This window comes from Bombina bombina, chromosome 3 (genome assembly GCF_027579735.1).
Source record: "Bombina bombina isolate aBomBom1 chromosome 3, aBomBom1.pri, whole genome shotgun sequence".
Taxonomy (NCBI): domain Eukaryota; kingdom Metazoa; phylum Chordata; class Amphibia; order Anura; family Bombinatoridae; genus Bombina; species Bombina bombina.
This window is the reverse complement of record NC_069501.1, coordinates 68,008,608-68,033,632: the sequence shown is the minus strand read 5'-3', so window position 1 is coordinate 68,033,632 and position 25,025 is coordinate 68,008,608. Positions and strand designations below refer to the sequence as shown.

The following is a 25,025-nucleotide window of genomic DNA, read 5'->3' as shown; positions in this document are numbered from 1 at the left end:
TAAAGAGGCAGTAAAGTACAAATCAAACTTTCATATTTCAAAAAGAACATCCAAAGGTAAAGAACTTTCCAGTTTACTTTTATTATCTAATTTGCTTTGTTGTCTTAGTATTTGTTAAAAAGCATAAGTAGGCAGGCTCAGGAGTAGCGGTGCACTACTGGGAGATGCACATGTATGGGTTCGTCATTGGCTCGCCCAATGTGTTTAGCTAACTCCCAGTAATGCATTGCTACTCTTTCAACAAAAGATACCAACAGAATGAAGCAAATTTTATAATAGAAGTAAATTGCAAAGTTGTATAAAATTGTGTGCTCTGAAATATGAAAAGAATGGTTTTGTGTACCTTTAAAAAGGGACATTATGGTAAAAAAATGGTCTCCCCTTTAACGTGTTCCCAAAAGCCCATTTCACCTACTGGAGTGTATTGAATTGTTTGTAAACAGTGCCTTTTCTTTATTTTGTAATTTGAAATAGCTACTTTTGCCTGTTGTATCCCCACCTATACTAAGAATATGAGAAACAAATGTTTTCTCTGTAGAAAAGCTATGTAAACAGGGAACAATAGCACTATATAGCACCAAACTCTCTTCTCTTCACTGTTTAATTTTGTATAGCAATCACCTGTAGTAATAAATGGTGTGGATTACAGCATTATTGTGGAAAAGCTAAGCATACAATATGAGGGAAGATTGGGTTTAAAAAAAAAAAAAAATTCTTCATGATCACAAACACGCAACAGCTTCATTTTTTAAACTTAAGTTTGAACACGTGACACTGACTCGTAACAGAGAAGACGTTTTACTAATGGTTAAAAGAGCTCTATAAAACGTGAATGTACCATACCTTTTTAATTTGGTCATTTGAAGGCTGTACCTTTAATACAAACAAAAGTCCAACCAATTTATGAAAATGATCTTTTTTTTATTGTTTTGTCAATACTATCAGGCTCTGCGATCCATTAACACAGGCAAGTGGCAATGAAATCTGCTGAATACAGAGGAGGCCGCCACATACGGCTTAGAATACCTTACGGCTTTCCCTTCTTGGCGACACCTGGGGGTTGTGCGTGTAGGGTTCTTTATACACACGCATACAGAATACATATACACAGGCTGTATATGTGAACAATAACACCGGTCGTCGCGGTGGTAACTCTCCCCATTTGGTGAACACAACAAAATTGTATACAAAATATAAAATATCTTAAATATTTATAAACATTGCAAGAAAAAAATAGAACTGTATGAAAATATTTTTTTTCTGGTTTCTCCTTTTTGCACCCTTTTTTTCCTTTTTCAATAGTCTTGCTTTCTCTCGCTTCTGTGCCAGGTCAGGATTACTTGGCTTCAGTGGGGTTTAAGTCCATAGCTGTTCAGGGGGTAGGAGTAGGCCCTGCCCAGTACTATTCTGTCCCGGAGCAGTTTAAACAGGACATAGTAGTTGCAGAACAGGATAAGAGCCATGGAAAGTGTGTGGTTCCACTTCTCTGCACGGAGGAGTGAGTAGAGCTGATACAGCACCAAACTGCCCTCCATGATAAGCAACAAATTCAGTAACCTTAATGGCCGGTGAAACAGGAACTGTAGGGGGAAAAAGAAGACAAGACAAGTACCTCAAATAACTCATATTGCACATTTACATGCATATATACGGCATGATTGCAAATTACTTGTAAACACGTTTTTGGTTACTTTTAAGCATAGAAATAAAACACAAATATACAACCAATCAGACTGCAGATACACTAGGTACATTTAAGGTGGGGCCTGCGCTACAACATTTGATTGGCTGCATGGCCCGCTGACTCACGGAGAGGGGTGGGAAATATAGTAAAGTAAAATGCACAGATGGTTACCATTTACGGACAACTACAACAAATATTGTTAGCCATTGCTTTAATTCCCTCATTTGTGAACATATAATTGATGTATATTGATTGAATTATGTATAGTTTACTCTACTTTGTTAAATAGAGATGGTTTTATTTTTTACCTTGCTTATATATTTCTGTAATTTGCCTCTGAAAATTGTGTTTTTTTTAATGCCTATAAAAAGACTGAAGATTTCAGAACATAAATCTGCAATATGCTACACAGTGATTGTTTGGTTCCCACAGGTGCTCATTTATATCTTTTGTTAAAGGGATAAAAAGGTCAAAATGTAAATGTGCATGGTATGCATTTCAGTTTTAAATAGAAGTATTTTTGCAATATACTTCCATTAGCAGCACACACACATTTACCAATTTTACATACATTTTAAATTTTACATGCTAAATGCTTCTAGTAAAGGTTATTGCGTTTTTTTCCCCAGTGGCATACGCACATATGCCGTGAGAGAATGTGCACCAGTATTCAAGCTCATTCAAGACCATTATTTCAGTCCTTTTTGTAATTTAGCCAATCAGTGCAGACTCATAAAATTACTCCACGGGAGTGAGCACAATGTTATCTATATGACACAAATGAACTAGAGCTGTCTAACTGTAAAAAAAAACAACTATCAAAATGCACCGAGATAAGAGGCGGCCTTCAAGGGCTTAGAAAATAGCATATGAATTTATATAGATTTAGCCTTAAATAAAGAATATGTACATATTCTTATGCCACTGAAAAACAGTAACTTTTACCAGAAGCATTTAACACGAAAATTTTAAATTAAAACTATTATATCTGTGCTAGTTGTGTACTTCCCACTAATCCTGTAATGCTGATTGGTTGACAAGTACTTTTACTGCCAACGCTGAATGAGCCATAGTAGGAATACCTAGCAACCAATAAACATTATTAGGAAATTTTGGTTGGACCTTTACGGGGACTAATGGACAGACAAATTAAAGGATTGTCTAAAAACCTTTGTAACTTGAAAGTAGAATTTGAATGCTATCAATAAATAAATTAAATAAAAGACCATCAAATTCATTATTTGGATTAAGACAAGGAGATGAGCTATAATCTCCTTATTGATGCAAAAAAAAATCATATTTTGTCCTTTTAAAACCATATTATCTTAATGAAAATAAGAAAAGGAGGAGCAAACATATGTATAGAGTTTTCCGGCAGAAGATATTGTTAAAAGCAACAAAAACACAGAAGCAAAATGTCCAAAGCGTGCAGGTTCAAAAAGAGAAACCTGTAAAGCTTATAAAAAAAACCCTGGAATTTAACTTCAAGGAAGATCTGTAAGATTCCGGCCATTGTAAAGAAAAGGAAGATTGTTTGGTTCCTAGATTGACAAAAGGAATAAAAAAAACATAATTTATGCTTACCTGATAAATTTATTTATCTTGTGGTGTATCCAGTCCACGGATCATCCATTACTTGTGGGATATTCTCCTTCCCAACAGGAAGCTGCAAGAGGACTACCCACAGCAGAGCTGTCTATATAGCTCCTCCACTCCCTGCCACCTCCAGTCATTCGACCGAAGACAAGCAAGAGAAAGGGGAAACCATAGGGTGCAGTGGTGACTGAAGTTTAAAAATAAAATATACCTGCCTTAAAATGACAGGGCGGGCCGTGGACTGGATACACCACAAGAGAAATAAATTTATCAGGTAAGCATAAAACATAATTTATGCTTACCTGATAAATTTATTTCTCTTGTAGTGTATCCAGTCCACGGATCATCCATTACTTGTGGGATATTCTCCTTCCCAACAGGAAGTTGCAAGAGGATCACCCACAGCAGAGCTGCTATATAGCTCCTCCCCTCACTGCCATATCCAGTCATTCGACCGAAACAAGACGAGAAAGGAGAAACCATAGGGTGCAGTGGTGACTGTAGTTTAATTAAAATTTAGACCTGCCTTAAAAGGACAGGGCGGGCCGTGGACTGGATACACTACAAGAGAAATAAATTTATCAGGTAAGCATAAATTATGTTGTCTCTTGTTAAGTGTATCCAGTCCACGGATCATCCATTACTTGTGGTATACCAATAACAAAGCTAAAGTACACGGATGATGGGAGGGACAAGGCAGGAACTTAAACGGAAGGAACCACTGCCTGTAGAACCTCTCTCCCAAAAACAGCCTCCGAAGAAGCAAAAGTGTCAAATTTGTAAAATTTTGAAAAAGGTGTGAAGCGAAGACCAAGTCGCAGCCTTGCAAATCTGTTCAACAGAGGCCTCATTTTTAAAGGCCCAGGTGGAAGCCACAGCTGAGCTGTAATCCTTTCAGGGGGCTGCTGTCCAGCAGTCTCATAGGCTAAGCGTATTATGCTCCGAAGCCAAAAGGAGAGAGAGGTTGCCGAAGCTTTTTGACCTCTCCTCTGTCCAGAGTAAACGACAAACAGGGCAGATGTTTGACGAAAATCTTTAGTAGCCTGTAAGTAAAACTTCAAGGCACGGACTACGTCCAGATTATGCAAAGACGTTCCTTCTTTGAAGAAGGATTAGGACACAATGATGGAACAACAATCTCTTGATTGATATTCCTGTTAGAAACCACCTTAGGTAAAAACCCAGGTTTGGTACGCAGAACTACCTTGTCTGAATGAAAAATCAGATAAGGAGAATCACAATGTAAGGCAGATAACTCAGAGACTCTTCGAGCCGAGGAATAGCCATCAAAAACAGAACTTTCCAAGATAAAAGTTTAATATCAATGGAATGAAGGGGTTCAAACGGAACTCCCTGAAGAACTTTAAGAACCAAGTTTAAGCTCCACGGGGGAGCAACAGTTTTAAACACAGGCTTAATCCTAACCAAAGCCTGACAAAATGCCTGGACGTCTGGAACTTCTGCCAGACGCTTGTGCAAAAGAATAGACAGAGCAGAGATCTGTCCTTTTAAAGAACTAGCTGATAAGCCTTTGTCCAAACCCTCTTGGAGAAAGGACAATATCCTAGGAATCCTAACCTTACTCCATGAGTAACTCTTGGATTCACACCAATAAAGATATTTACACCATATCTTATGGTAGATTTTCCTGGTGACAGGCTTCCGAGGTATCAATGACTGACTCGGAGAAGCCACGCCTTGATAGAATCAAGCGTTAAATCTCCATGCAGCCAGTCTCAGAGAAATTAGATTTGGATGATTGAAAGGACCTTGTATTAGAAGGTCCTGCCTCAGAGGCAGAGTCCATGGTGGAAGAGATGACATGTCCACTAGGTCTGCATACCAGGTCCTGCGTGGCCACGCAGGCGCTTTTTCAGAATGCTCTCTCCTGTTTGATTTTGGCAATCAGTCGAGGGAGCATAGGAAACGGTGGAAACACATAGGCCAGGTTGAAGAACCAAGGAGCTGCTAGAGCATCTATCAGCGTTGCTCCCGGGTCCCTGGACCTGGATCCGTAACAAGGAAGCTTGGCGTTCTGGCGAGACGCCATGAGATCCAGTTCTGGTTTGCCCCAACGATGGACCAGTTGAGCAAACACCTCCGGATGGAGTTCCCACTCCCCCAGATGAAAAGTCTGACTTAGAAAATCCGCCTCCCAGTTCTCTACGCCTGGGATGTGGATCGCTGACAGGTGGCAAGAGTGAGACTCTGCCCAGCGAATTATCTTTGAGACTTCTAACATCGCTAGGGAACTCCTGGTTCCCCCTTGATGGTTGATGTAAGCCACAGTCATGATGTTGTCCGACTGAAATCTGATGAACCTCAGGGTTGCTAACTGAGGCCAAGCTAGAAGAGCCTTGAATATTGCTCTTAACTCCAGAATATTTATTGGGAGGAGTTTCTCCTCATGAGTCCACGATCCCTGAGCCTTCAGGGAGTTTCAGACTGCGCCCCAACCTAGAAGGCTGGCATCTGTTGTTACAATCGTCCAATCTGGCCTGCGAAAGGTCATACCCTTGGACAGATGGACCAGAGAAACTTAGCATGCATAATTGCAGCGGTCTGAGATGCAGGCGCGCAAATGGCACTATGTCCATTGCCGCTACCATTAAGCCGATTACTTCCATGCACTGAGCCACTGACGGGCGTGGAATGGAATGAAGGACATGGCAAGCATTTAGAAGTTTTGATAACCTGGACTCAGTCAGGTAAATTTTCATCTCTACAGAATCTATAAGAGTCCCTAGGAAGGAGACTCTTGTGAGTGGTGATAGAGAACTCTTTTCCACGTTCACTTTCCACCCATGCGACCTCATAAATGCCAGAACTATCTCTGTATGAGACTTGGCAATTTGAAAGCTTGACGCCTGTATCAGGATGTCGTCTAGATACGGAGCCACCGCTATGCCTCGCGGTCTTAGAACCGCCAGAAGTGAGCCCAGAACCTTTGTAAAAATTCTCTGGGCAGTGGCCAACCCGAAGGGAAGAGCTACAAATTGGTAATGCCTGTCTAGAAAGGCAAACCTTAGGAACCGATGATGATCTTTGTGAATCGGTATGTGAAGGTAGGCATCCTTTAAGTCCACTGTGGTCATGTACTGACCCTCTTGAATCATGGGGAGGATGGTCCGAATAGTTTCCATTTTGAATGATGGAACTCTGAGGAATTTGTTTAAGATCTTTAGATCCAAGATTGGTCTGAAGGTTCCCTCTTTCTTGGGAACCACAAACAGATTTGAATAAAATCCCTGTCCTTGTTCCGTTCGCGGAACGGGATGGATCACTCCCATTACTAGGAGGTCTTGCACACAGCTTAGGAATGCCTCTTTCTTTATCTGGTTTGCTGATAACCTTGAAAGATGAAATCTCCCTTGTGGAGGAGAAGCTTTGAAGTCCAGAAGATATCCCTGAGATATGATCTCCAACCCCCAGGGATCCTGAACATCTCTTGCCCACGCCTGGGCGAAGAGAGAAAGTCTGCCCCCCACTAGATCTGTTTCCGGATAGGGGGCCGTTCCTTCATGCTGTCTTGGGGGCAGCAGCAGGCTTTCTGGCCTGCTTGCCCTTGTTCCAGGACTGGTTAGGTTTCCAGGCCTGTCTGGAATGAGCAACAGTTCCCTCTTGTTTTGAAGCGGAGGAAGTTGATGCTGCTCCTGCCTTGAAATTTCGAAAGGCACAAAAATTAGACTGTTTGGCCTTTGATTTGGCCCTGTCCTGAGGAAGGGTATGACCCTTGCCTCCAGTAATGTCAGAAATAATTTCCTTCAAGCCAGGCCCGAATAAGGTCTGCCCCTTGAAAGGAATGTTGAGTAATTTAGACTTTGAAGTCACGTCAGCTGACCAGGATTCAAGCCATAGCGCCCTACGCGCCTGGATGGTGAATCCGGAATTCTTAGCCGTTAGTTTAGTCAAATGAACAATGGCATCAGAAACAAATGAGTTAGCTAGCTTAAGCGTTCTAAGCTTGTCAATAATTTCATTCAATAGAGCTGTCTGGATGGCCTCTTCCAGGGCCTCAAACCAGAATGCCGCCGCAGAAGTGACAGGCGCAATGCATGCAAGGGGCTGTAAAATAAAACCTTGTTGAATAAACATTTTCTTAAGGTAACCCTCCAATTTTTTATCCATTGGATCTGAAAAAGCACAACTGTCCTCAACCGGGATAGTGGTACGCTTTGCTAAAGTAGAAACTGCTCCCTCCACCTTAGAGACCGTCTGCCATAAGTCCCGTGTAGTGGCGTCTATTGGAAACATTTTTCTAAATATAGGAGGTGGGGAAAAGGGCACACCGGGTCTATCCCACTCCTTGCTAATAATTTCTGTAAGCCTTTTAGGTATAGGAAAAACGTCAGTACACACCGGCACCGCATAGTATCTATCCAGCCTACACAATTTCTCTGGAATTGCAACTGTGTTACAGTCATTCAGAGCAGCTAATACCTCCCCAAGCAATACACGGAGGTTCTCAAGCTTAAATTTAAAAATTAGAAATCTCTGAATCAGGTTTCCCCGAGTCAGAGATGTCACCCACAGACTGAAGCTCTCCGTCCTCATGTTCTGCATACTGTGACGCAGTATCAGACATGGCTCTAACAGCATTTGCGCGCTCTGTATCTCTCCTAACCCCAGAGCTATCGCGCTTGCCTCTTAATTCAGGCAATCTAGATAATACCTCAGACAGGGTATTATTCATGATTGCAGCCATGTCCTGCAAGGTAATCGCTATGGGCGTCCCTGATGTAATTGGCGCCATATTAGCGTGCGTCCCCTGAGCGGGAGGCGAAGGGTCTGACACGTGGGGCGAGTTAGTTGGCATAACTTCCCCCTCGACAGAACCCTCTGGTGATAATTCTTTTATAGATAAAGACTGATCTTTACTGTTTAAGGTGCAATCAATACATTTAGTACACATTCTCCTATGGGGCTCCACCATGGCTTTCAAACATAATGAAAAAGTAGGTTCCTCTGTGTCAAACATGTTTAAACAGACTAGCAATGAGACTAGCAAGCTTGGAAAACACTTTAAAACAAGTTTACAAGCAATATAAAAAAAACGTTACTGCGCCTTTAAGAAACACAAATTTTCCCAAATTTTGAAATAACAGTGAAAAAATGCAGTTACACTAACGAAATTTTTACAGTGTATGTAATAAGTTAGCAGAGCATTGCACCCACTTGCAAATGGATGATTAACCCCTTAATACCAAAAACGGAATAACAAATGACAAAAACGTTTTTTAAACAGTCACAACAACTGCCACAGCTCTACTGTGGCTTTTTACCTCCCTCAATACGACTTTTGAAGCCTTTTGAGCCCTTCAGAGAAGTCCTGGATCATGCAGGAAGAAGCTGGATGTCTGTGTCTGTAATTTTTGCTGTGTAAAAAAAAACGCTAAAATAGGCCCCTCCCACTCATATTACAACAGTGGGAAGCCTCAGGGAACTGTTTCTAGGCAAAATTCAAGCCAGCCATGTGGAAAAAACTAGGCCCCAATAAGTTTTATCACCAAACATATGTAAAAAAACGATTAAGCATGCCAGCAAACGTTTTAAAATACACTTTTATAAGAGTATGTATCTCTATTAATAAGCCTGATACCAGTCGCTATCACTGCATTTAAGGCTTTACTTACATTACTTCGGTATCAGCAGCATTTTCTAGCAAATTCTATCCCTAGAAAAATATTTTAACTGCACATACCTTATTACAGGAAAACCTGCACGCTATTCCCCCTCTGAAGTTACCTCACTCCTCAGAATATGTGAGAACAGCAAAGGATCTTAGTTACTTCTGCTAAGATCATAGAAAACGCAGGCAGATTCTTCTTCTAAATACTGCCTGAGATAAACAGTACACTCCGGTACCATTTAAAAATAACAAACTTTTGATTGAAGAAATAAACTAAGTATAAAACACCACAGTCCTCTTACGACCTCCATCTTAGTTGAGAGTTGCAAGAGAATGACTGGATATGGCAGTGAGGGGAGGAGCTATATAGCAGCTCTGCTGTGGGTGATCCTCTTGCAACTTCCTGTTGGGAAGGAGAATATCCCACAAGTAATGGATGATCCGTGGACTGGATACACTTAACAAGAGAAATTATGTTTTCTCTTGTAAGGTGTATCCAGTCCACGGATCATCCATTACTTGTGGGATACCAATACCAAAGCTATAGGACACGGATGAAGGGAGGGACAAGGCAGGTACTTAAACGGAAGGTACCACTGCCTGCAAAACCTTTCTCCCAAAAATAGCCTCCGAAGAAGCAAAAGTATCAAATTTATAGAACTTTGAAAAAGTATGAAGCGAAGACCAAGTCGCCGCCTTACAAATCTGTTCAACAGAAGCCTCATTCTTAAAAGCACATGTGGAAGCTACCGCTATAGTAGAATGAGCTGTAATCCTTTCAGGAGGCTGCTGGCCAGCAGTCTCATAAGCTAAGCGTATTATACTCCTTAGCCAAAACGAAAGAGAAGTTTCCGAAGCCTTTTGGCCTCTCCTCTGTCCAGAGTAGACAACAAACAATGCAGATGTTTGACAAAAATCTTTAGTAGCTTGTAAATAAAACTTTAAAGCACGAACCACGTCAAGATTGTGTAATAAACGTTCCTTCTTTGAAGAAGGATTAGGACACAGTGACGGAAAAACAATCTCCTGATTGATATTCTTATTAGATACCACCTTAGGTAAAAACCCAGGTTTGGTACGCAAAACTACCTTATCTGCATGGAAGATCAGATAAGGGGAATCACACTGTAAGGCACATAACTCAGAAATTCTAAGAGCCGAGGAGATAGCTACCAAAACCAGAACTTTCCAAGATAAAAGCTTGATATCTATGGAATGCAAGGGTTCAAACTGAACCCCTTGAAGAACTTTAAGAACTAAATTTAAACTCCATGGCGGAGCAACAGGTTTAAACACAGGCTTGATTCTAACTAAAGCCTGACAAAATGCCTGAACGTCTGGAACATCCACCAGACGCTTGTGCAAAAGAATAGATAAAGCAGAAATCTGTCCCTTTAAGGAACTCGCTGACAAACTATGTCCATTGCTGCTACCATTAAGCCGATTACTTCCATACACTGAGCCACCGAAGGGCGAGAAGTAGAATAAAGAACACGGCAAGAATTTCCTGCAAACTCCCAGGGTCCCAAGAGTTAACTTGATAGCATTATTGCATTACAGGCTCTGTTCAGATTGACAAGTTGCTGAAAGAGTTCTATATTAGACCCCTTTGCTGGAGGGTGAGAGCCTATCTACAACTGGCGTTCCTGTGGGGAGAAAGACACAGCCAGTTCTATCTAAGAAGTTGATCGATCTATGCGAGTGTGTGAGTCAGCTAGACGACTCTTAAGGTTCCAGAAGGCGTTTGTGACACTTCTCAAGTTTCTGGGAGCTTGTAAGCACCAGCCTATCTTGCTATTTGGGGGCCTGTATTTTCCACTGACCAGGCACTATGGTGGCGCCTTCTTCTTTATTTCATATATCTGCAAAATTTCCCTCTTGTTTTGTATTAGAGGAAGTTGATGCCGCACTCGTCTTAAAGTTTTGAAAGGCACGAAAATTAGTTTGTTTGGCCCTTAACTTGTTAGACCTATCCTGAGGAAGGGCATGACCTTTTCCTCCAGTAATATCAGAAATGATCTCCTTCAATCCAGGCCCGAATAGGGTCTGCCCCTTGAAGGGAATATTAAGAAGCTTAGACTTTGAAGTAACGTCAGCTGACCATGATTTAAGCCATAGCGCCCTACGCGCCTGAATAGCAAAACCAGAATTCTTAGCCGTTATTTTAGTTAAATGAAGAATGGCATCAGAAACAAATGAATTGGCTAGCTTAAGTGCTCTAAGCTTGTCAAGTATATTATCCAATGGGGTCTCTACCTGTAAGGCCTCTTCCAGAGACTCAAACCAGAAGGCCGCAGCAGCAGCAGTGACAGGGGCAATGAATGCAAGAGGCTGTAGAATAAAACCTTGTTGAATAAACATTTTCTTAAGGTAACCCTCTAACTTTTTATCCATTGGATATAAGAAAGCACAACTGTCCTCGACAGGGATAGTAGTACGCTTAGCTAGAGTAGAAACTGCTCCCTCCACCTTAGGAACCGTTTGCCATAAGTCCCGTGTGGCAGAATCTATGGGAAACATTTTCTTAAAGACAGGAGGGGGAGAGAATGGAACACCTGGTCTATCCCATTCCTTATTAATAATCTCTGAAAACCTTTTAGGTATTGGAAAAACATCAGTGTAAACAGGCACTGCATAGTATTTATCCAATCTGCACATTTTCTCTGGCACTATAATGGTGTCATAGTCATTCAGAGTAGCTAAAACCTCCCTGAGCAACACGTGGAGGTGTTCAAGCTTAAATTTAAATGTTGACATATCAGAATCAGGTTGAAACATCTTCCCTGAGTCAGAAAAATCACCCACAGAAAGAAGCTCTCCTTCCTCAGCTTCTGCATTATTGTGAGGGGGTATCAGACATAGCTACTAAAGCGTCAGAGTGCTCTGTATTCCTTCTAACACCAGAGCTGTCTCGCTTTCCTCGTAACCCAGGTAGTCATGGATACCGCTGAAAGGGTATTATCCATGACTGCCGCCATGTCTTGTAAAGTAAACGCCATGGGCGCGCTAGATGTACTTGGCGCCTCTTGAGCGGGAGTCCCTTGAGCGGGAGTTAAAGATTCTGACACGTGAGGCGAGTTAGTCGGCATAACTTCCCCCTTGTCAGTTTCCTCTGGTGATAAATCTTTTAAAGACAGAATATGGTCTTTATAACTTAAAGTGAAATCAGTACATTTGGTACACATTCTAGGAGGGGGTTCCACCATGGCTTCTAAACATAATGAACAAGGAGTTTCCTCTATGTCAGACATGTTTAAACAGACTAGCAAAGAGACCAGCAAGCTTGGAAAACACTTTAATGAAAGTAAACAAGCAAAAAATAAAAACGGTACTGTGCCTTTAAGAAAAATAAAAAAGGTCAGAATTTGAAAAACAGTGATAAAAAGCAGTAAATCAAACGAAATTTTTACAGTGTGTATAATAGGCTAACAGAGCATTGCACCCACTTACAAATGGATGATTAACCCCTTAGTTTAAAAAACGGATCAAAAAAACGAAATAAACGTTTTTTAACAGTCACAACAAACTGCCACAGCTCTGCTGTGGCCCTACCTTCCCATACAATCTACTTTGGAAAGCACAAAAACCCTTCAGAGAGGTCCTAAGCATTCAGGGAACTCCTTCAGGGAAACTGGATGTCTCAGCTGCAAAATCTAATGCGCATTTAGGAGCGAAATTAGGCCCCTCCCACTTATGTATTCACAGTGAGAGGCCAAACAAAACTATCCCTAGGCAAAAATTAGCCAGCCATGTGGAAAAAACTAAGCCCCAATAAAGTTTTATCACCAATATGCATATAAAAAACGTTTAAGCACTTCCAGCAAACTTTTTATGTCAGAAATGTGAAAAATAATAAGAGTATTCCCTCTAACAGCAAGCATGATCACTGTAATTAGGCTTACCTCAGATAAATCCGGTATTAACAGCATTTTCTAGCATTTACATTTCTCTAGAAAAATTTAAACTGCACATACCTCATAGCAGGAAACCCTGCACGCCATTCCCCAGCTGAAGTTACCTCTCTCTTCAGTTATGTGTGAGAACGGCAATGGATCTTAGTTACAACCTGCTAAGATCATTAAAGACCACAGGCAGACTCTTCTTCTACTTTCTTAGCCTGAGGCTAAAATAGTACAACTCCGGTACCATTTGAAAATAACAAACTTTTGAATGAAGATAAACTAAATAAAAACACCACATCTGTAGCTACTTCCTTTCTTGTCGAGAGCTGCAAGAGAATGACTGGAGGTGGCAGGGAGAGGAGGAGCTATATAGACAGCTCTGCTGTGGGTGGTCCTCTTGCAGCTTCCTGTTGGGAAGGAGAATATCCCACAAGTAATGGATGATCCGTGGACTGCATACACCTTACAAGAGAAAAGGACTATTCTTGATGGAGAAAAGTTCTTTTTCCTCCAGACATACTAGAAATGAAAACGTCAACACCAGATCCAAATAAATTATTTCTTGAAACAGAGAGATAAAAGTCTATATCGTTGGACACCCTGTTTGCTGACAATGACAAATCATAAAGCCCTTCTGGTCAGTACTGCTTAAGTCATATACTTAGCAACATTTTTAATTAAAGGGACAGTCTACACCAGAATGTTTAATGTTTAAAAAGATAGATAATCCCTTTATTACCTATTCCCTAGTTTTGCATAACCAACACAGTTATATAAATACACTTTTTACCTCTGTGATTATCTTGTATCTAAGCCTCTGCAAACTGCCCCCTTATTTCAGTTCTTTTGACAGACATCCATTTTAGCCAATCAGAGCTGGCTCACTGGAACTCCACGTGCGTGAGCACAGTGTTATCTATATGACACACATGAACTCTAGTGGTGAAAAACTGTCAAAATGCCCTGAGAGAAGAGGCAGCCTTCAAGGGCTTAGAAATTAGCATATGAACCACCTAGGTTTACCTTAAAAAAGAGAATACCAAGAGAACAAAGCAAAATTGATGATAAAAGTAAATTGGAAAATTGTTTAAAATTACATGCCCTATCCGAATCATGAAAGTTTATTTTGGACTAGACTGTCCCTTTAAGTAAAAAATGGGACCACAAATATGTGCATTAATCGACTTAAGAATTTTCAAACAATTTTGAAAATCTTCATCCACCAAGTCTTTTGAGATTTGCTCAGACAAACTGTCACACCATAGAGCAGACACAACTGCTACAGAAGCAATGCTTGGTGAAAAAGGCCTTTCAATGAAAGATTACCAATTTCATGTCCATATGGTTCCAGTAATATGTCGTATCCTCTAAGGGTATAGCAGCGTGAAAAGCAAAATAGCAACATCCACTATTGGAAAAGTTTCCCATAGATCTACATTAAAAGCCAGTAAAGAAAACATCCTATTAAATTTAGAGGACAGATTAAGAGCGAGGACCAGGCTTTGTTCACTCTCAGTTGTATGGAAAGCTTTTGTTCAGATGATTTAGGGTCTTATACGCCTAAAGTACATAAAACCTCTTTAAGCAAAGAACTAATATATTCAACTGAAAACGAACATGAACCAGGTAGACTCAACATAAAAAAAACTCACCTTCAGAAAACAACAGAGTCTGAAAACTATAAGGGCATCCAAAGGTGTTTTGGTTTCTGATGATGCAGAAGAACCTATATTGTATTTTTAGGATGACCTCCAAATATAGAACTTTTGCACATATTTGGAGGCAGCATATCCGCCACAACTACAGAGCGCACAAGCCTTTAAACCCTGCAGCAAAATCTGAAGCACTCCCTTGTATAGAGGAAACAGAGGGAGGACAGATTCCTTTAGAGACGAGAGCAGCATTAGCCTAATGAGATCATATTGTAACAATGAACTGGTAACAATCCCGCAAAATGGAAAATTATCATTATAATAATGAACCGCATAAAAATAATAAAAATGTATTACCCTTCAGTAATAAGACATTTGAAAAATGGCCGTTGCATTTAAACAAAGGAGCAGTTGAGAAATCTCAAAAAGAGAGAAGGAAATAGCTCAGTTACTAACATAAAATTACAGAAAGAGACTCCGCCTCACATTGCCAAACAGGTAAATCCATTTTACTGTATATATGACAGAGGACATAAGGTTGCATTAAGATGCAACTCTAAGGTGAATTAGCTGAATAATACCTGCAAGTTATCCGAGTTAATTAAATTGTCTTCACTTAAATTAGGATGTACCCACTCTTCTGTGCTTACCAGTTGCAGAAAGCACTGCTTCCAGTAGAGAGCCCCATCCAGTGCCGTGTAAGTCCCAACAGAGGATCTATGTGTGGAGTATATCGACGACCCAACAGGAGAAGGCTAAGGGACCGGTTCATGTGACCCCTGTGGCAGGCTTGTTACTAACTCCTTCACTGGGAGTGAATATGTCACTGCCCAATACTCCAATCTAACAGCTGCCTTCAGTTGCAGATCTCTGAGGGGAAAATGGGCCTCAAATCGGTCTGAGGACCCCTCTCAACCAAGAATTTGGAGCACCTCATTTCTTCACCTTCCTCCTGTGAGGTAAAGAAAATACTAACTGAGAGGTGGGAGGAATTAAGAGCTGTTATAGCTTTTAGAATCTATATCTCTTCCTAGTGGCTAGATGTTGAATTCCAGGAGTAATGACTTGTGGACTCTCACCACCTTATGAAAGAAAACTCACTGGCAACTTAGCAACTTTTTTTTATTGTATTGTAATGCAATGTAATGTATGTGTCTTTCCTTCACAACCAAAACCTGCATAGCTAGAGAAATAGCTCTCAAGCTAAAATTTGCTTCTCTAAAATTCTTTGAGGGACCTCACAGTACCAACAAAACTTTAGATAATCTCACCAGAGCAGACAGCTTTAGATGATCGGGCACATGGTGTTTATGAAACCCACTGATTATTAAAAAGAGGGAGATGTTAACAAATATACTAAACCAAAACACATCAGTACTTACATAAAATCTGGCATGCGAAACATCTGAAGGCACTGCAACATTATATGGCCCCACAGCTTTGTATAAACTCCGACTGTGACGTACCAGAACACCCTGCGGCCATACTGTGTTTTCTGACCATCTAGAAAAAAGAAAGAAAATACAAAGTCAAACAATGATCACAGGCTGTACCTCAACAAGCATTGGTCAATAATGGTACATTTTCTAAAATAAATAAAACTTACTAGGAAAATGTTTATTTATGTAAAGGGACATTAAGTCAAAATGTAACTTTTATGGTTTATATTGAGTAACCATTTTTACACTATTTACTTCTCTTATCAAAATTTACTTTGTTCTGTTAGAATCCTTGGTTGATACTTAGGTAGGTAGGTTCATGAGCATGCAGGTGTCTTTAAGTAGACGTGGGCATTCAGATGCTTCGTTAGCAACCGAATGTGGAAGAAGGTGAGCACAAATCCAGATTATAGTGGGTTGCACTTTCACAAGAATAAATGCAGCTCCGAAAAGTGCCAAATGACATAAGTGACTGCCTTCTTCAGCATTCGGATGATAACAAAACATCCATATACCCACGTCTAGTCAAAGTGATAGTAAATCCTAGCGTTTGTGAAACACTAGGATTTACCAGTGGAACAACTAAAGGGGACTTTCAGTCATGACGTATAAAATACTTCATGCTGAAAGTTCCTTTATTTGCCTGAAGCGTTTGCCACGCTGAGAGCCTAAGGCAGCCCACGGCAGAACACTATTTTCCTGTGAGGTGATCTTAGCCAATAGCGTGCTAGCTATCCGGCATGGCGCCAGCTGGCCCGCACGGCTACTGTCTAAAAGGTGGAAACGCCACTTCACAGCAAAATAGCATTTTGCCGTAGATGGCCTGAGCAGCTCAATGTGGCGAACGTTTCAGACAAATAAAAGGGAATTTCAGTCATGAAGTATACAGCAATGTTCGTAACAATGTTGTTATAAATTATATGGCAACAGTGTTTGTAAAGTATAATATACATTGTAAACACTGCGGCCATATACTGCTCATGACTAATTGTATGACCCTGAGCATACCTAGATATACTCTTCTGGAAAGTAACAGTTTTAACAAAGTAAATTTGATAATAGAAGTAAATTGGGAAGTTTTGTAAAATCACATGCTCCGTCTGAATTAAGAAAGCTTAATTTTTACTTTAATGTGAATAGATTACAGGAGAGAATGGAGACAGGTGATATGGTAGGAATCTTTCAGTACATATATAGAATAAATAAAGATAAAGGTTAAGACACTTTCATAAAATGAGCAACACCAGATCAAGTTGTGATCTCAAGTTGGAGCTTCAGGAGTTGTTTTTTTTTAACCAATTCTTCATAAAAAGGAAGATCGATTCATGGAACATGCATCTAATAGAGCTGGTAAGGACGAATACTGTAAGGAACGGAAGAATGCCTGAGACATGTATAAGGCTGTTAGAGGGATTAAAGGGGCAGTAAAGTAAAAAAAATGTAATGATTATTATTCAGAAAATATTTTAAACAACCTTTCAGTTTGCTACTATTATAAAATTTAATACAGTAGAATACAAAAAACCTAAAAGGTGCGCTAAAGAATGAGGGAAAGTCAAGATAATAAATGGTATAAAAGTCCCAAATAGGAAACTCTAGATCCGGTGATCAGGCAGTGATCCAAACAAAAGCTGGTCACATAAGTCCTGTAAGACAGAAAAGGAGGCGCCTCATGGTGAGGTAATGTTATTCCAAACAACAAACATAAGGAAAACAAAAGTTGTAGCACACACAGTGCTATAACAGGCAGGCCGAGGCTTTGGAGCCGCCCGGCAGAATCTCTCCTGGAAAAGCTTGGCCAGTCACGACACAGGGCATCCACCAATCAGGGGTTACTTCGCTGATCGCATCAGAGATAGTGTCAGAAGACGTCCGCCAATCATCCAACCAAGATAAAAGGTGTGTGGCACCCAGGGATTGCGCCCAGGAAATATGACTCAAAAGCAGAGTGGGGATATAATAAAACACTTTAATATAAAAACTTTAAAAAAAACAGCAACGCTTTTCTCAGCTCATACGCCGTTTCATCAGGCTGTTAATACTCAATTTTCCCTCGCTCTATTTAAAAAAAACCCTTTCAACCAATCCTTAGTAGGCAAGACTAGACACCCCTCTCACGATCCGGGTGATGATATAACAATATGGGTATATATAAAAGATGGGTTCATGATAACAAAATATTTCAAATATAAATAAATGATTGACATCACGTAACACAAGGTTTATACATAATAATAATAATCCTAAATTCATAATGACCTTTAATACTAGAGGGTCTACATTATTATCAACATTTATTTAATTTTTAACATACACAAACAAATGTGTACACATGCATAATCATATCTACGCAATCTATTATCCAAAGATCATTATTAAAAGCAACATTTAGATTAAACTGTATCAAGAGTGTTTGCGGTTAAATCACTACATTGTGAAATCACACATTAGTTTAAGGTATGGCCTCTTACATCAAGAGAGCATAGACTAACCTCTATATCATGGGATATATAACTTAGGCTATATCCAAGTGTAGCAATGTCATATAGACTACATCATCAATGTCAAATAATAAAGAATGATGTAAACGAGAAGCATTGATGAAATATGACATTGCTAGATAGGTTATATATCTCCTCTTTACAGCAATTGATATTATTCTTCCTCACATATACCTATCATTATTGGAGATATTTCATCTTATACAGCTTACAAGCACAACTATAGGACCAGCACATTAGATTAGATTTCTTTTATATGCATATTTAGATATGGATATGGTATTCTATATAATATGCTCTCCCTTTTCTTAGTTAGACACACATGGTTCTTAGATTAGTGCAGTGACTCTGGTAATTGACATCAAGACCATATGCAGCATCGAGAGCTTTTAGCATGATTTGAGGGAAGTCGCTACTAAACGATAATAGTGTGATCCCATGATATAGAGGTTATACCGTGCCCTCTTGATGTAAGAGGCCATACCTTAAACTAATGTGTGATTTCACAATGTAGTGATTTAACCGTAAACACTCTTGATACAGTTTCATCTAATTGTTGCTTTTAATAATGATGTATTCTTTGTGAATGTTAAAAATTATCCTACTAGATCGATTTTGATAATAATGTAGACCCTCTAGTATTATAGGTCAGTGACAATCATTTATCCATATTTTAAATATTTTGTAATCATGAACCCATCTTTTATATATACCCATATCGTTATATCTTTGACCGACACTAATTATGTTAGGGGCGGGATCTTGAAAGGGGCGTCTAGTCATGCCTACAAAGCATTGGTTGAAAGATTTTTTTAAATAGAGCGGGAGAAAATGGAGTATTAACAGCCTGATGAAACGGCGCATGAATAGAGAAACGCGTTGCTGTCTTTTAAAGTTTTTATATTAAAGTGTTTTATTATATCCCCGCTCTGCTTTTAAATCATATTCCCTGGACGAAATCCCTGGATGCCACACAACTATCTGGGTTGGATGACGCCTCGGCCTGCCTGTTATAGCACTGTGTGTGATATAACTCTTGTGAGTGAAAATTTGTTGCTTTCCTTATATGTTTTTTGTTTGGAATAACGTTACCACACCATGAGGCGCCTCCTTTTCTGTCTTACAGGACTTGTATTATAAAATGTGCTTCATTCTCTTAGTATCCTTTGTTGAAAAGCAGGACGGATAAAGTCAATTATTTCAATGAATAAAATACAATTTTAGTATATAATTCTTAAAGAATCAAAAAACGTTGGTAGTTAATAATTTTAACATAGTTAATCTATGTAAATGGACATTAGGCTACATAAAACTTCTATTATGCATAATAAAGAGCAGCACTGAAGCACATTAAATTATTTTTCTTGTACAGAGAAAGGTTAAGTGAAAGGACAATTAAATACAGTAGAACGGCATAATCAACAAATGCATAATAAAAAGACAAAGCAATAAACTAAATGAGAAGTAAAAAAAAAAAAGTTTACTTCAATTTGCCAGCCTCCTGTATTATGTGACAGCCAATCAGAGACACTGAATTCTTGCACATGCTCAGTAGTAGTCTGTGGCTCAGAAAGTGTGTATAGAAAAATACTGTGCACAATTTTATAACGGGAGTAAATTGGAAAGTTAAAATTGCATGCTCTATTGGAATCATTAAATTGTCATCTTGACTTTAGTGTCCCTTTAAAGGAACCTGCTTTATTCTGAGGAGTCAATCCAAAGTATAAAAGACAAGTCACTGTCAATTCTGAAGCTAATGTTGTTATGGACTATCAAATCCACAGTGTGCCCTTTCAAATCTTAGGATTAGCATTTAAGGTTTCAAAACTGCTGCCATATAGAGCTCCAGACATGTGCACGCTCCTGAGCTAACTACCTGCTTTTAAACAAAGGATACCAAAAGAAAAAAAAGTACATTTTTGTGCATGAAATAAAAATTTGGGGTTTCATGTTGTTTATGATAAAATCAATAGGGCTTGTGTTACTTTAGTAACAAGAAATGAAGGTTATAACTGCAGGCTACTTACATATGCTGTGGTGCATTGCTGTAGGACCCATGTTCCAGTTTCTGCCACCTACCAAGGTGTGCAGCAGACCTGTGCAGTAAGTCACAATACTTGGGTGGCAGGAGGTGCGTGGTCAACATGACAAAGGCATTAATCCACACCATAATTAGGTGCTCACACGACCAGCGCATGTCATAATACTGCGTGCTCTGCAATGGAAGCGAAGAAGCATGTGCAACGTGATTAGGTGATTACACAGATATATGTAAAAAAACAATTTATGTAAGAACTTAACTGATAAATTAATTTATTTCATGGTGGCAAGAGTCCACAAGCTAGTTACTGATCCGATATACATTCCTACCAGGAGGAGGCAAAGTTTCCCAAACCTCAAATGCCTATAAATACACCTCCCACCTCACTCATACCTCAGTTTAACCTATAGCAAAGTTAGCGAGGTGTATAAGAAAATAACAGGATACAAAAAATCATAACCCCCCCAAAAATGGGTGGGTCTCGTGGACTCTCGCCACCATGAAATGAATTTATCAGGTAAGTTCTTACAAAAATTATGTTTTTTTCCATATAGGTGGCAAGAGTCCACAAGCTAGAAGCTTGTTACTGATGGGATATAATACCCAAGATGTGGAAATCCACGAGTAACTATAGGAGGGATAAAATAAAAAAAGCTATTTCCGCTGAGAAATTAAATCCAAAAATGATTTAAGTTTTTAAAATTTTTAAGAATACTTAATTATAAAGGCACTAGAATCAAACTGAGACAGCTGCCTGAAGAACCTTTCTACCAAAAGCTGCTTCCGAAGAAGAAAAAAACATCAAAATGGTAAAATTTTGTAAAAGTATGCAAAGAAGACTAAGTGGGTGCTTTGCAGATTTGATCAATTAAAGCTTCATTCTTGAAAGCCCAAGATGTGGCAACTGATCTTGTAGATGAGCTGTTATTCTATGAGGTGGATACTACCCCGCCTATAAATAAGTTTTGAAAATCAGAAGTTTAAAAAAAAAAAGAAATGACAGAGTCTTTCTGACATTTTCTGGAACCAGAAAAAATAAAAAATAGATTAGAAATCTTTTTGAAATCTTTAGTAGCCACAACATAATATTTCAAAGTTCTTACCAAATCCAAAGAATGTAAAGACCTTTCAAGAGTATTCTTAGGATTAGGACACAAGGAAGGAACAATAATATCCCAATTAATGTTGTTAGAATTCACAACTTTAGGCAAAGATGTAAACGAAGTCCGCAAAACAGATTTATCTTGATGGAAAATCAGATAAGGAGACTCGCAAGAGAGAGCAGAAATAAAACTTTCCAAGAAAACATAATTTATACTTACCTGATAAATGTATTTCTTTTCGGATATGGTGAGTCCACGGAATCATCAATTACTAGTGGGAATATCACTCCTGGCCAGCAGGAGGAGGCAAAGAGCACCACAGCAAAACTGCTATATGTCACTTCCCTTACCCATAACCAGTGTTCCCTCTAAGGCCAGTTTTGTGTGCGGCCCAGCAGTGAAACAGTTAATTAGGTAGCCACACCCTGCAATTAGCAAACACTGCACAATGCAGATGGCAAGGTATGGTTCTCTTGTTAACTGTTTCACTGCTGGACTGCACACAAAACTGTCCTTAGAGGGAACACTGCCCATAACCCCCAGTCACTCAGCCAAAGGGAAATGGAAAAAGAAGATAACACAAATGTGTAGAGGTGCCTAAAGCTTTAGTTAAAAAAATAACTGATTCACCATATCCGGAAATAAATAAATTTATTAGGCAAGTATAAAATATGTTTTCTTTCCTAAGATATGGCGAGTCCACGGAATCATCAATTACTAGTGGGAACCAATACCCAAGCTAGAGGACACAGATGATAAGGGAGGGACAAGACAGGTAACCTAAACAGAAGGCACCACTGCTTTAAAGAACCTTTCTCCCAAAAGAAAACCCCAGCCAAGGCAAAAGTATCAAATTTATAGAATTTGGAAAAAGAATACAAGAAGACCAAGTTACAGCCTTGCAAATCTGATCGACAGTAGCCTCATTTTGAAAGCCCAGGAAGAAGAAACAGCCCTCAAGGAATAAGCTGTGATTCTCTCAGCAGATTGCTGTCCAGCAGTCTCATAGGCCAAACAAAAAATACTCTTCAGCAGAAAAGAAAGAGAAGTAACCATAGCCTTCTGACCCTTGCGTTTCTCAGAAAACAAAGCATAAGACTGGCGAAAGTCCTTAGTAGCTTGTAGATAGAATTACAACGCACGCACAACATCCAGGTTGTGCAACAAACGCTCCTTAAGAGAAGAAGGAATAGGACACAAGGAAAGGACAACGATCTCCTGATTAATATTCCTGTTCGAAACAACCTTAGGCAAGAAACCGAATCTAGTACGCAAAACCACCCTATCAGAATGAAAAATAAGATAAGGATAATTATACTGCATAAAACAAAAGCTCCAAGATAATATCTTAATATTGAAGGAATGCATAGGCTCAAAAGGAGCCTGTTGCAAAACTCTAAGAACAAGATTAAAACTCCAGGGAGGAGTAACAGGTTTAAATACAGGCTGGATTCTAACCAAAGCCTGACAAAAAGATTACACATCTGGCACATCCACAAATAGTTTATGCAACAAAATGGACAATGCAGAAATCTAACCCTTCAGAGTACTAGCCGACAAACCCTTCTCCAAACCCCCCTGGAGAAAGGACAAAATCCTAGAAATCCTGACTCTACTCCAAGAGTAACCTCTGGATACACACCAATACAGATATTTACGAGCCTGAAACAAGGTTTCAATGACTAACCCTGAAACCCTACACTTGGATAAAAATAAGCATTCAATCTCCTTACAGTCAGCATCAGAGAAACGAAAAACAAATGAAGGAAGGCACCCTGAAGAAGAAGGTCCCTCCTCAGAGGAAGTCTCCAAGGTGGAAGAGATGACATTTCCACTAGGTCTGCATGCCAGATCCTGCGAGGCCATGCTGGCGCTATGAGAATCACTGATTCCCTCATCTGCTTGATCCGAGCAATAACTCTTGGAAGGAGAGTGAATGGAGGAAAAAGGTATGCTAGACTGTAATTCCAAGGGACCGCCAGAGCATCTATCAAGACAGCCTGTGGATCCCTTGACCTTGAACCGTACCTCGGAAGCTTGGCATTTTGCCAAGAAGCCATAAGATCCAGCTCCGGCCACCCCCATTTAAGGGTCAAACTGGAAAACACTACCCAAATGAAGTTTCCACTCCCCGGGATGAAAAGTCTGTCTACTCAGAAAATCTGCTTCCCAAATGTCCACTCATGAAATGTGGATCACAGACAGACAGCAGTTGTGGGTCTATGCCCACTGAATAAATTGGGTCACTTCTAACATAGCCAAGGAACTCCGAGTTCCCCCCTTGGTGGTTGATGTACGCCACCAATGAAAAGATGTCCGACTGGAACCTGATAAACCGGGCCAAAGCTAACTGAGGCCAGGCAGCAGAGTATTGAAGATTTTTCTCAGTTCTAAGATGATTATGGGAAGAACTGACTCCTCCCAAGTCCATAGACCCTGAACCTTCAATGAGCCCCAGTCTGCTCCTCAATCCAGAAAACTGGCATCCGTGGACACAATCAGCCAGGAAGGTCTGCGAAAACAAGCTCCCTGTGAGAGTTGCTCCAGAGACAACCACCACAGAAAAGAGTATTTTACCGCCTAATCCAGATCTATTCGCGGAGACAGAACCGCATAGACCCCATTCCATTGTCTAAGCATGCATTACTGCAGGGGTCTGAGATGAAACCAAGCAAATTGAATGAATTCCATGAAAGCTACCATCAGACCAATTACCTTCAAACATTAAGCCACAGATGGCCGAAGAGAGAACTGAAGTGCAAGGCAAGAGCTGAGAATTTTTGATTTTCTGACCTCTGTCAGAAAAAATCTTTATTAATAGGGAATCTATTATGGTAACACTACCCTTCTAGCTGGAATCAGAGAACTCTTTCCCAGATTCACCTTCCAACCGAGGGAACGAAGAAAAGACAAAAAGAACTCTGTATGAGATGATGCTTGTTGAAAAGACGGCACCTGAACCAGAATGTCGTCCAGATATGGCGCCACTGCAATGCCGGACCGGATTACTGCCAATCGAGCCCCCAGAGCCACAAACTGAAAGTGATTGTCCAAGAAAGCGAATCTCAGAAATTGCGATGATCCCAATGAATAGGAACATGAAGATACACATCCTATTGGTCTATGGTTGTCAAGAACTGACCCTCTAGGACCAAAGGAAGAATGAAATGTATAGTCTCCATCTTGAAGGATGGTACTCTGAGGAACTTATTTAGACACTTTAGGTCTAAAATTGGTCTGAAAGTTCCCCCTTTATTGGGAACTACGAACAGTCCTTAACACAAATTAATAACACCTCTCTCATTATCTGGACTACAGATCATTTTGAAAGAAGAAACCTGCCTTTGGGAGGGAAAGTCAAATACTATTTTGTACCCCTGGGAAATAATGTCCACCGCCCAGGGGTCCGAAACATCTCGCATCCAGGCTTGAACGAATAGAAAGTCTGCCCCCTGCTGGATCTGCTCCCGGATCGGGG

General features: G+C 40.0%; 1 protein-coding gene across 2 annotated transcripts in view; it reads right to left on the bottom strand.

The window, feature by feature from the left end:
* Positions 1–900: 900 nt before the first annotated feature.
* Positions 901–25,025, bottom strand: part of TMEM39A (transmembrane protein 39A) — a 224,362-nt gene continuing 200,237 nt past the window's right edge. For both annotated transcript variants that reach the window (XM_053705851.1, XM_053705852.1), the window contains 3 exons: positions 20,431–20,618; positions 15,846–15,966; positions 901–1,580 (listed from right to left, as the gene is read on the bottom strand). In XM_053705851.1, coding sequence (XP_053561826.1) covers positions 1,347–1,580; positions 15,846–15,966; positions 20,431–20,618 — 543 coding nt within the window. In that variant the 3' untranslated portion in view covers positions 901–1,346. The remainder of the gene's footprint in view (positions 1,581–15,845; positions 15,967–20,430; positions 20,619–25,025) is intronic.